Source organism: Trematomus bernacchii, unplaced genomic scaffold, assembly GCF_902827165.1.
Source record: "Trematomus bernacchii unplaced genomic scaffold, fTreBer1.1, whole genome shotgun sequence".
NCBI classification, from domain to species: domain Eukaryota; kingdom Metazoa; phylum Chordata; class Actinopteri; order Perciformes; family Nototheniidae; genus Trematomus; species Trematomus bernacchii.
Window position 1 is genome coordinate 251,714 of NW_022987781.1, and position 14,017 is coordinate 265,730.

Below are 14,017 nucleotides of genomic sequence, written 5' to 3' on the forward strand. Positions count from 1 at the left end.
TGTTTTAGGTCCACTTTTATTATTATTATTTTTTGATTTTGAGGGATGACGGTTTGCTCTTTAATAATACCAAATATTTCTGATTAACCGGCATTCATAATGTGAATGTGTGTTTATGCGTTTGTTTGTTTGTTTGTTTGTTTGTTGCTGCACTTTAACTCATCCAGATGAAGATTTGATACTTGTTAACCTGTTTCACGCCTTCCCCCCGGTACCGGGCGGATAAACGCGTCATTTGCAGGAAACAACGTCTAAGGAATCTTAATATTGAATAAAACTATGAATGTGTTATATCCATGTAACGGGAAGAAACTCAGCTAACTGATCTTTTTAATTTTTTTTTTCAAAAAAACCCCACAATGCTAGCACTCAGCCTCTGAATTAGCCTCGATCGAAAAAACGGGACCGACAAAGGCACATAAACTCACTCAGAACTCCCTTATTACTTATCCTAGATGCACAACCAAACACTATTTTTTGGTGTCCTGGAGACACTGAATCTAACGGTGCCCACCTCAACACTCAGTGATAAACATTCGCGACGCTATCAACGAAAGCGTACATCATCACATGTGGAGCCAAGAAGCTAAACATATAAATATGGCTTACCTTGGTCAAAAGTGGTCTTCAATGGCATTAAAACGATAAAAAAACGATGCTGCAGTTAATCCATAGGTTCATCCTATGTGTCTGTGCCTTCTTTGAAATTATTTCTGATAATCCATAAGCAATACAACTGCGTTTTAGTTTCCAAACTCCAGAAGGAGACATTCCTCCAGTTTAGTTTCGCTTTCCACACGCGAAGCGGCAACATTTTTTCTTTACAATGTGTGTCTATGTAGGTATCCTCCTTCGATTCTATTGGCTCTAACGGTCACAAGGGTATGTCAACCAACCAGATCGAGCAAGGGGGGCCAGAGATAGGTCAAATCCACCCAAATGACCCCAGATGGCCCAGTTTTTGGCTAAACCTCTCTAAAAAGGTCAAATTTCACTTGTTTTGCATCAATCTTGATACAGGGTACTTATTATATGTTGTACTTTGGATTCCTAAAGCTTTTAGTCTACTAACCCATCATCCAAGGGTAGTTTTCACTATCTGTAAAAAATAATTTTTGGACGGACACTATAATTTACAGTTTTTTACTATGTAAAATCTGAATTTTCTTTAAAATAAAAAACATTTATATTGATTCTGACACTTCTACATCCAACTCACAGGTTTATCATTACTTTGAGAAAAGATTATTAATTTAACCCTTTTAGAAGGGAAGATATGGTCATTTGTTCTGGGAATGTCATTTTCGAGCCTGAGACCTGAAAAACAGGCTCAGAGTGGAACAGGTTAATGTAATTCATTTACATTTTAGAGTTTTACAGTTAAAGGGTTCAGACTGTCATTGTGATGTTATCAAAGTTGTTGCCCTGTTGCCCTATTCAGGTTTTAACCAAAATGTGCCAGAAGTACAATTGCCTTTGCCTTTGCATTTTTTTAATTTTTTTTATGATTAGTTATTTAACTGTCTTGTAAATGTTAACAAGACAGCATGTTAAATAGGAGGGCTCGAAAATAAGACATTTACTAAAGCTGTTCAAGTTAGTCGCACTCGATTCAATTGAGGCAATCAGTTGCCTCAATGTTTTTAGTATTTAAGTTATGTGATTTTGAGTTGATTAAGTCAGTGTGTTTGGTTTGGTTGAAATAATAAATATTGAGTTCTGTTAACCCAACAAAAAGAGAAAATTTAAGTAATTGTTTTTTCAAGTAACTTAATCTATTAGTAGAGGTGAATTCAAATGTTTAAGTCACAGTACCTGAATATATTTGAGTTGACTTAATAAGCCATTTTTAATTTGACTGTAATCAATAGGAAGGGAGACCAGGGACAGTTGCAACACTTTTTGGGCTTCTCCCCAATAAGTAAAAAACCATTTACAATAGGATAGCCATTTCGCTATATTATACATTATCAATATGTCAGCTACTGAAACAATGTATTTAAGATGTTTTTATGAAATAAGTACAGGTTGGAAAATGTATTTAAAAAAAAAAACTCAACTGTTACAACTGTCCTTGTGTACAGGGACAGTTGTAGCACATGCCAGGCACGGTTGTAACATGTTAATAACGGTTACCTTTTTTCACACTACATGACAACAAATAGGGAAAGCTGTCAAATTCTAAGGCAACAAGATTTGAATGGGGTTTCACACATCCTCCAACAAACAATGAACAATGAACAGGATAACAGATAACACACACAGCATCATCCTCTGTGAAGGACTAAACTGTTCTCTGAGAGGTGCTTCTACCTTAATTATGTAGACCTACCTCCTCTGAGCTGAGACCATAGTATAAATCAGCTGCCTCCAGATAGTCTCTCAAAAGCATCTCCTGCTCTGTTGAGAACACCTTCTTTGGTGTCCAGTAGCCTACTCTTGGGGGTGTTTGTGATCCCTGACTCTCCAACCTCAGCCTCTTTGTATGGAACCGGTACAGGGTGACATGGCATATATCCAGGGACTTTGCCACTTCCCTGAATGATTTGCCCTTCTCAACTTCATTTGAGGCCCTCTGCAGCAGAGCAAGTGGCACTCCCCTGTCTGTCTTCCTCTTTCTGACATTTGACATACTGTAAACACACACACACACACTTTAGGCCTACTGTACAGTATTGTATTCTGTTTATTTTTACAGGGACAATGCACACCAATCAACAATACAACTGTATGCTTGAATGAACAATTGATCATTCAAGCAAATGTGCCATCATTGTAAATGTGCCATGTTACAACCGTCCCGTTACAACCGTCCCAGGACCACCAGTCTTGCTTTCACCCCCTGTGAACCTGCCTGATTGCTAGCTTGACCCATATTTAGCTAGTTATATTTGTAGCTTACAAAACAGTGATTCTAATAATACTAGTTTGGATTCCTAGACATTTGAACTCAAGACAGTATCCAAAAAATACATCATATAATTTTAGTTAATATTTGACCTCAGAAACACTTTTGCTGATATCTTACGCGAGAAATTCAAACGTGGCTCCTTTTTTTCTCAGCGATCTCACCATCTATCTGCGCATGTGCAGAGTGAGTTTCATCACTCTAGCTTGTTTGTGATTGGAGATAAAATAATAAATACACCTCAGTCACATGATCAGAGTTGACAGACCGGTTCTGACACACCCTGCATTTTCCACTGATGATGTGTGTTCTGTATGTTAGTGATCTACGATAACAATCAGACTGCGGCTCATTCTTAATATATCTACATGAGTAACTGCATATTCTAAAATAAATATTCGATTAAGGATGGCACATTACCAGAAAGTTAGTAGTAGATTCTTATATTAGTGATATTCCTCGATGTCCGATTAATAACCACTTCAAAAGATGGTGTCTGCTTTAAAATCTTTTTCTTAAATCCGATTCCAAACACTTTTTTCATTAAAGCTCCCATGTCATGCTTTTCCGGTTATTACCCGTCCCCTTGTGTTATGAAGGTTTTTATGCATGTAAACGGTGTGCAGAGTCAAAACCCTCAAAGTACACCCTGTAGCGAGTAAAACTCTAACACAGAAAATACCTCCCCAAAACGCCTCGTTGGAGATACGTCACTGCCCATTTGAGTCTTCCATTTAGTTCCGGGTACGGCATGATGTCATGCGGTACCCGGAACAAAATGGACCAATCCCGAAGAGCTATGGCCACACCCAGCGGCGCTGGCCGCACCCTCTGCCAGCCTAACATTTACTGTTGGAAGCTCTGGTTCAGTTCACAATCGATCCAGTCATGCCAATGCCAAGGACCTGTTTCCTGAAATGTGAGGAGAAATCTGAGCTGTTTGTCCTACCGACGGAAGAACCACGACGAAGTCAGTGGTTGAAATTTCTGTTTAACACTGTTCCTTCAGAGGTTCAAAGAACCGGCATTTCACAGACGAAAGCTTCCAAAACATTGCCCAGTTTGAGGCCGGATATGCACAGCTTGTTTGGACCGTTTGGAGCAGGGGAAGATTCGGGTACACAACCTGTAAGTTTGCATTGTTATTTGTGTATTTATTAAACAAGGTATCTACCACGACTGTTTAAATGTGTAAACATGTTTCGGACTGCTAAGCCAGTGCTAACTGTGCTAACTAAGTTGCTAGCGTTTCCATATCAACTCTAATATCAGCAGATGGCCTTACATACATGTATCTCATAGCAGGAGAATGTCTGCATTCACACACAAAATACTCATCGACAGTATACTCCGGGTGATTTGCCGTACGGTCAGTCGCGAAACGCAATTACATTATAGCTGGCGTAGCGTGTATGCTACCGAGCTAAACAACAAGGCTACTAAGAGCTAGACATGAGTTTGCTCGGAAAAACATTGTTTTTATGCCAGCTACAATGAATGTAGCAGACTACCCATATAAGATTGCAATTGTAAACATGTGCTTGATAGCCTAATATGAACCACTATCTGTTGTTCATAGTATAGTAAAGCATATTGAACAACTGAACAACTAGCAAACGTAGATTAGCATTGTAATCCAGCTGGCAAACTGACGAACATCAAACAACTAAGTTTATTTCACACTTCCAGCAGAGACAACGGGGAAATCCCCTCTCTTTGCCCGCTCACAGACCCCCAAAGGACAGTACATTACAGTTAGCTTTCCTCCGACGCTGATAGCATGTATAGCTAACGAGGCTAGCTATACATGCTAGCGGGAAACATTGTATGACCGAAAATAGCAGACTACCCGTATAAGATTGCAATTATAAACACGTTATTGCTAGCCTAATATGAACCACTAGCTTTTGTTCATAGTAGTTTTATTACACTCCATTATAGTTGCCGTTCCTCCGAGCTAACATTCATATCGTGTTTGCTAAGGTAAACAAGAAAGCTAGGTTAGCATATTAGCTGGCAAGCTTACTGTGTTGATTAGATAGATGGATTAGATAGATCCACACTCCTACCACAACTACTACTAACGAATCTAAAACAACTAAGTTTCTCTAATATTTTGTGATTTGCATTTGATTTCGTCCAGCCAGATCCTGCCGGACAATACATGACGGGGACGGGACTACCACACTGAGGCCTCGTCCTAAAAAGCCCCGGCTGCGATAGGCAAGATGCCGACAACGGGGAGGAATGGATGATATACCGTGTATATATGTATATTTATGTTCATTTTGTACATTTCTAAAAATAAAGTTTGATGGAAATACTTAGTAGGCCTATCCTTTCTTCCCTGAATTATTTGCTCCTCTAACATATCATTCATATATAGCAAACCATGATTTGATTTCTCATCAAACAGTAGTAGTTTATTACAGGTAAAAATAACTTACTCTTCTATGACAACAGTTGTAGGTACAGTTCGGTTAGATAGCGTATAAAATATACGGCTGTACCGACGCCATTATAAGACTGATGTTCTGAGAGCGAGCCGAAAAAAGCACTGTTAGACATGGGCGGAGCCTCTCTGGTGGTTGACTAATCAGAACAGAGTGGCCGAGCTGACCAATCGGAGCACACTAGGCTCACAGGGAGGGGGGGGCAGGAGCTCCAACGAGCCGTTTAGTGGAGAGAGTGAATACTGCTGAATACACATACTTTACATGCTGTATGCGAAACCAATGTGAGTTTGGAACATTGCACAGTATAAATCTATTTTAGTATACCTCAACAATGTAATTATGATAAGTGGAAATGGCCATGACATGGGCCCTTTAAAGGCCTTTTTACAAAATGTCTCCCTGTTCATGCAACAAAACTACTATTATATTTATCCCCAAATCTTTCATTCCAAATAGAACGCCGGCAGGCGCTGACACTTCCGGGTTGGGAGTATAGTCAGGGAAAACGGCGTAAAACCCGGCCTGGAGTTTCTACTCAGACCGGACTACACGAAGCAGGGTAATCTTTATTTATTTAAAGTGTCGTGTGGGAGGATGGGGAGAAGTTAAACGAAGATGTGTTTTCTGTGGTTGGTGAACTGAACTGAAACTAATACGCTATGTGGATTATTGTTTTGGAATAACTGTGGACTGTACAAAGAAAATCTGGAACGGAGTTTTGTGGATTATATTATTTTTGTTGGACTATTTTTCATGAACTATATGGATTATACTTTTTCATTCACATGGGACTCACTGTTCTTGAACTATTGAATATAGTATTTGTTTGCATTTAAAGAGATGTGTTGTGTGTTTTTGTTCAAAGGTATTAATTTACTATTGAAAATACAGAAATATTGTACTGGTTAAGAGGGGCATGTGCTGTATGTATTTCCCGTCGGTAACATGTACCCGTTGTAGGGTTTGACTTGATCTTAACTATAAATTGTCAGGCCTGACCTGACTGTCACCCCAGCAACTATAGTCGAACCGCTACAAGGTTTAAGAGAAAGACACAGGATAGTTGACATGTTGTCTTCCTTTGGGGACCCCTGATGTCTGAGAAGGCCCCCAAAGGAAGACAACATGTCAACTATCCTGTGTCTTTCTCTTAAACCTTGTACCCTAGTGTAAAAACACATCTGAGTCACGAGAGAACCGGTGTAACCAGTGTCAGAAACCCAGTCAGTGAGAGGTGATGTAGGTCTACTAGCTGACCACTAGATGGTGCTAACTGACCCTCTAATGGAATGAAGATTAGCTCTGATATGTGATGTGATATGTGATGTGATATGTGATGTGATATGTGATGTGATATGTGATGTGATATGTGATGTGATATGTGATGTGATATGTGATGTGATATGTGATGCATGTCTGCCTGATCACACACATTGGGAGGTATGTAATTTCTTTTTGAATGTACTATGCACTACAACTAAACTGCTTTCTCAATAAAGTTTCAACAAAAGTCAGGGTTATGTTTAGATAACATGACATATTGTTGATCATTGTGATCATTGGATGAAAAAATATATCGTTAAGTTATTTCAAAGATTCCGGTACAGACTATTATTCAAACTATGTTCTCCCTACACGGTATTTTCTGGACTGATTCCAACAGTAAGTTTGACCAAATGTTGAGAGCTGAGCTGAAGGCTCTTCAGTGAAACCAGGTCAGTGTCAGTGTAGGGGGATGGCTGTATCTGAGCCCTTCTCACTTCATCCATGCACTTTAGTTCAGAGCATTAAGAGTTAAAAATAAATGCATCTCAGTCACATGATCTAAGACCGGTTCTGACACACCCTGCATTTTCCACTGATGATGTGTATTCTGTATGTTAGTGATCTAACATAACAATCAGACTGCTGCTCTTTCTACCTGAAAAACACTGACAACAGAACATGGAAACATTTCTAAATGCATTCTGCTTTAACTCCGAGAGAAACAAACAGATATATATTTCAAACAGATATTTAGAATCAGCATGAAGAAACGTGTCCAGGTAAACAGTGACACAGCACAATGTGATCAGAGTGATCCTGATGATGAGACAGATTCCTCTGGGAGGATTCTCACCTGCTGAACTCTCTCCAGGTCCACTCACAGACTCTCTCCAGGTCCACTCACAGACTCTCTCCAGGTCCACTCACAGACTCTCTCCAGGTCCACTCACAGACTCTCTCCAGGTCCACTCTCAGACTCTCTCCAGGTCACTCACAGACTTCAGTCCAGACTCTCTCCAGGTCCACTCACAGACTCTCTCCAGGTCCACTCACAGACTCTCTCCAGGTCCACTCACAGACTCTCTCCAGGTCCACTCACAGACTCTCTCCAGGTCCACTCACAGACTCTCTCCAGGTCCACTCACAGACTCTCTCCAGGTCCACTCACAGACTCTCTCCAGGTCCACTCACAGACTCTCTCCAGGTCCACTCACAGACTCTCTCCAGGTCCACTCACAGACTCTCTCCAGGTCCACTCACAGACTCTCTCCAGGTCCACTCACAGACTCTCTCCAGGTCCACTCACAGACTCTCTCCAGGTCCACTCACAGACTCTCTTCAGGTCCACTCACAGACTCTCTTCAGGTCCACTCACAGACTCTCTCCAGGTCCACTCACAGACTCTCTCCAGGTCCACTCACAGACTCTCTTCAGGTCCACTCACAGACTCTCTCCAGGTCCACTCACAGACTCTCTCCAGGTCCACTCACAGACTCTCTCCAGGTCCACTCACAGACTCTCTCCAGGTCCACTCACAGACTCTCTCCAGGTCCACTCACAGACTCTCTTCATGTGTGGAGGAAACTCAGCTCTTCCTCGTCTGTCCTGTGTCTGCATGCGTCTGATCTGAGGACGCCGTCACACCCTCATAAAAACACCTCAGAGTCACGTGGAAACCGGTGTAACAGGGACGAGCCGTCAGAGGAGGAAGAGCAACACCTGAGCTCAAATATATTTATATAGTACCAGTCAAAAGTTAGGACACCTTCTCATTCAAGGCAAAGGGGCTACTTTGAAAAATCTCAAATATAAATCATATTCTGGATTTTTTTACACTTTTTTGTTACTAGATATTTCCATATGTGTTCTTTTATAGTTTTGATGTCTTCAGTATTAATTAACAATGTAGAAAATAAATAAAAACCTTCGAATGAGAAGGTGTGTCCAAACTTTTGACTGGTACTGTAGATACAATAAATATTCAGAATGTTCCATTTATCTGTGATATACATTTCATTTCTGTTTGATCCATCACTTGATAGAGTCAACACCATCAAACTGGGCTACAAAGAGATGGAGGGAGGGGCTCACTCCCCCCATGTTACTCTCTCTGTGGCCTAGGCTCCACGGGAACGAAAACGGGTTGAATCCGCATATTTCTCATGCGTATAGCCCTTTAAGCTCGACGACGCCGTAACGGAAACGTAGAAACAGACCCTGCAAACGACAACGGGTCCAAAGGTGGATAGATCTGGGAACAGAGCGCTCTGGGGGGTCCAACGGGGCCGTGGAGTCGCCTATACGGCATCCGTTTCTGATAATGACGACGCAATAGCCCCGCCTCTCCCCACCTCTGCTGCACACTGAATTCAGATTATTTATCTTTATCTCGATATGGACATAAACGCGAGTGAAGTCTAATCTGACAGGACGGAGACACGCAGCTCCTCCCGCTGTGATGCAGCCGGAGCAAAACACACACTTCAAGTCAGATCATCACCCTTAGCTATTTTAATTACCTCTCAAACTAAACTAGTTATAAATATGTTCATTTTTACTGTCGGGTCACTCATTACTGGATCAGCTGCTGCATGAGGAAGCATGAAGATTTAAACTTTAACACACATTGACCGGCGAAAAACTCTGCGCGGTTCCCTCGGCCCCCACCGCGGAGAATCAACAGAAGTGCAGCCATGACAACCATTCTTTTTCGCTGCTTTTGTGGAGGAAGTTACAGCGCCACGTACAGGCTCGGCATATGTACTGCAGCTTTTCCAGCGGTTGGATGTAAACGGAGCCGTCTCGTGGAGCTTGACACAATCCGGTGTATATTGCGTGTGGTCGGAAGGTTTTTTGCGGTTGCGTTTGCGTTACTCCGATGCGTTTTGCCGTATTTGTCCTCGTGGAGCCGGGGCCTTAGTCTGGCTCCTTGCCTGAGACCAATTTGCCATGGGAGACCCTACCAGGAACACAAGGTTCCAGACAACACAGCCCCCAGGTTCATCAGGGCACACAAACCTCTCTACCACGTTAAGGTGCTGGTTCTTCAGAGAGGAATGAGATGTCCTTCAACATGGCGCGCTGAAATTCATTTCCGGGTCACTACCGGAGGACCGAGGATTCGAGGAGTCGAGGAGGGGAAATCCCAGAAATGAGATATGGCCTTAATGTACCACACCTGAAACACAGCGATACAGATGAACCTGCTTAAAGGCAGAAACTACAGCTGTGTGATCCCAAGGCTGTAAACACCAACCATCATTCCACAACAAATCTACAATATTCACAACAAAAATAAACCTTAATGATCTCACAACAACAACAACAACTGAAGAAAAACAAAGAAAAAAAGGACACAATTCTCAAAATGTATTTTTCTTTCCTTTTTTATTTTTTCTTGTTGCTTTGTATGTCTTATATGTGGACTTTGTTGTAATGTACCTACAATATTGAGTAGATGAATAAAATAAATAAAATAAATAAAATAAATAAAATAAATAAAATAAATAAAATAAATAAAATAAATAAAATAAATAAAATAAATAAATAAAATAAATAAAATAAATAAAATAAAATACATTAAATACATAAGGGGTTCATGACGTCAGCAAACAGAACGTAAACAAGGAACGCAAGAATTGCCTAGCAACGCAACTCGTTGTCGATATAACATTAAAAAGTAAAAACTACACTCACTACATTTCCCAGAATCCCCCTGTGCTTCAGACAGCTCCTGTGAAGTGTACCTACGAGTGGAAAGTGGTACATTAAACAGCTGTCATGTGACTTTTAAATATGTTTTTAGTCTGTGTGATGAATAAAACAGCTGTGACTTTAAATACTTTTTTTACTTAAATATTTCCGTAGCTTGATCCTCCTCTGTTTGCTCTGTTGTGAAATATCTCTGATGCATTTCGCAACGAGGGAGGAGCGTCAACCGGAATACACTCAACTGTACTTCCCACACACACACCCCACACACACCACACACACACACACACTCACACACGGCTGAGGACTTCCCGGTGCTCCACCGTCTCTCCAGCAGATTTACAGCCGGGACGCAGCGCTGACAGGCGGCGGTAAATCTTCAGATCTCGCGGTGCTGCGGAGCTAACCGGAGAGTGTGTGTGAGGCTGAAGCGGACACATACACACACACACACACACACACACACACACACACACACACACACACACACACACACACACACACACACTCACACTCACACACCACACTCAGATAACCCCGATACACTCTCCTGAGCGGACAGACCCTCCAGAGCTCCTTCATGTGAGTCCCGCTTCTCTTTCTGTGGTTCAAAGTGCTGTTTTGGGGGAAATGTGTGAAATGGAGATCTCACATGTTGTAGTGATCTCCATTTCCTCAGTTTAGGGTTTTTCTATTTACAGTGTGTCGCTCTGAATGAGAACCTTTATCAGTGTTAAAACAGACCTGTGTGTTCTGTTGGTCCTGGTTAGGGTCCTGCTTCTCTCTCAGAGACCCTCAGGTTGATGGTTCTGTTACTGGGACCACCAGTACGTGATCACTGGGAACACACTCTCACACACACACACACACACACACGCACACACACGCGCACACATCCTTAACCATCATCTGCTTCCTACTGTTCGGCTTAATAACTCGACTCACACATCCATAAGCATTTCATTCAGGAGGTTTTCACACATATTTTTTCAGACGTTTCACCGGTTTTTTTCGGAAAGTTTGAAATACATTTTTTAACGAGTTTTTTTTCAGATATTTTCAACATAATCTTCTGATTTTTTCGCATATTTTTGACTTTCTTGGCAAATGTTTGGGTTATTTTCCACCCTTTATTCAGCATCTCCTGTTTAAGGTTGTGTTCATGATACATCAGCGTTAATCATCATTTACTGTTCGGCTTAAATAGTCCACACACACACACACACACACACACACACACACCACACACACACACACACACACAACACACACACACACACACACACACACACACACACACACCACACACACACACACACACACACACACACACACACACACACACACCGCCTTTAACGCTTTACTTTCAGGAGGTTTTCACATATTTTTTATAAATGTTTTTTTTTTACTTCTTTCAAATATTTGTAGGACTTTCTATACGTATTTTTTAGACTTTACTCGCAAATGTTTGGGTTATTTTTCACTCTTTATTCAGCATCTCCTCCTGTTTAAGGTTGAGCTCATGTTACATTATGTGCCATGTCACCTGTGTAATCTTCATCATGTTCTATCAGATCATCTTCAGTCCTCAGTATTCTACGCTTTGTTTTCTAAATATCTGTTTCTAATATTTTTTGTGACTTTTTTTCAGATATTTTCAACATCATTTTCCAAAATTGTTCACATTTATTTATTAGATTTATATATTCTTTGTTTATTTGATTTGTACAGTGTATTCAGTATTACTGCTGTTGCCTTGTTTCTCAGACATCTCACATGTTTTGAAAGTTTCTAATTATTTATCTACCAAATATCTTTTAGGATTCTTTTACAAGATATTTTCCATAGTTTCCATATTTCTGGGACATTTAATCATATATTTCTGGGACATTTAATCATATATTTCTGGGACATTTAATCATATATTTCTGGGACATTTAATCATATATTTCTGTGATATTTCTGTGATTTTTTTCACATTTTCTCCAGCATTGAGCTCCTGTTTCCGTGCTGATTTTACCCCCTTACAGTTCCATGAAAACTGGGAGCACAAATCAGCGTTCACCATCGTACTGTTTCCAACTTGTCTGCTCAAATACTCCGCACACACCTTTTCTCAAGACTCCAAATTAATCTAAAACACTTTTAATACATTAAAAGTGTTTTTGAGTCGGAACAGATGATGGAGGGTTTTTCTAAATGAACACTTTTAGAGTCCGATCTGTTGGCAGAGAGCTCTCCATCGATGATAATCAGATTACACTTAATCCCATCAGTTTGAGGAGTGCAGAATCAGCAGAAACACACTGCAGTTCACCTGCCTCTTCATCCTCTTCATCATCAGCATCGTACATATTAAAAAGCAGCTTCATTATCACACAGCGCTGTGGAAGAAGTAAATCCATTCCTTCAGTAAAACCAGGGTGTTTCTAGAAAGTTATAGTATGAGTTCTGAGTCTCGGATCTTGTTTATATATCAACAACACAACAACAACATGACGCTCGTATACATGGGCCCTTTCTCATGTCTTCAAATGTTCCTCCTCGACTCCTATCCTCGACTCCTATCCTCGAGACTTAGTCCCGCCCACAGGAGATGCGAGCGGAGGAGCCGAGGAGGGGAACCGAGGAGAGAGGAGGGGAAGCAGCAGGCGGTTAGAGAAATGAGAACTCCTCTCCTCTGAGCGGTCATTTTAAAGAGACGTCCATTAATGATGACAGGAGGCACAGCAGCCCTCTGTCTGATGGACAGATGTGTTCATGACCACTTATATATTTACTTTCATTCATTCACAGTGCGGTATAATGAGACAATAACAGGCTACAGATGCGGACATACACACAGACACACACACACACACACATACACACACACACACACACACAGAGACAGACACAACACACACACACATATATGTATATATTTATATAAATATATACAATTTCAGAATCAAACAGAGCACTCTCATAATAACGTAACACTATCAGAGACTGGATATATACCCACCCCCTCTCTCCCCTCCTGTCGCTACAATGAGGGAAATAAATGACGGGCCAAAAGTTTTATTTACAAGTAAGCAGAGGACACCAAACCAACTGAGACCTGTCCGCTGCATCTACGCACACACTGCACCACACACACGCACCTACACACACGCACCTACACACTGCACCACACTACACCTACACTACACACACGCACCTACAGCTCCTAAAGCATATCATCAGGCTACAGCCGTTGTGTATTTTATTTTGTGAAGCACTAAATGGTTTTAGAAAAATATTGACTCTTTGTTTGTAGATATCTACTAAACTAAAGCAAAGAGAGTAGGCCTGTTATACTGAGTGATATATATTATACACACTGCTCTGCTTTCTGCACGGACCTCACAGCTGTTCTCACTGTAAACATCGCGTCACGATGAAAGCAGTTAATAAAATAATATCCAGGGGATGCATGCAGAGCTGTGATTGGCTGAGATCAGTCCGGCCGTGCGTCTCGACTCTTTGAAACATCTCTGTTGCCGGAAATGCATCCACGAAGGAGCCGTGGAGGACCGTGGAGGACCCATCAGTGTATCCTCGGTTATAGCTCCTCCAGAGAGCCTCCTCCACGCTCGATGCTCGGTCCTCGATGTGCATTTCGAGAAATGAGATGTCCTTCAACATGGCGCGC

General features: G+C 41.3%; 2 protein-coding genes across 2 annotated transcripts in view; one reads left to right on the forward strand and one right to left on the reverse strand.

The window, feature by feature from the left end:
- Positions 1 to 7,520, reverse strand: part of LOC117497367 (NLR family CARD domain-containing protein 3-like) — a 49,480-nt gene extending 41,960 nt beyond the window's left edge. Inside the window, exon 1 of the mRNA XM_034149325.1 lies at positions 7,484 to 7,520. The gene's annotated coding sequence lies outside the window, so the exon portion shown is untranslated. The remainder of the gene's footprint in view (positions 1 to 7,483) is intronic.
- A 3,078-nt stretch (positions 7,521 to 10,598) lies between these two features.
- Positions 10,599 to 14,017, forward strand: part of LOC117497364 (interleukin-1 receptor accessory protein-like) — a 32,510-nt gene continuing 29,091 nt past the window's right edge. The window contains exon 1 of the mRNA XM_034149322.1: positions 10,599 to 10,923. Within this exon, the coding sequence (XP_034005213.1) occupies positions 10,922 to 10,923 (2 nt within the window). The 5' untranslated portion in view covers positions 10,599 to 10,921. The remainder of the gene's footprint in view (positions 10,924 to 14,017) is intronic.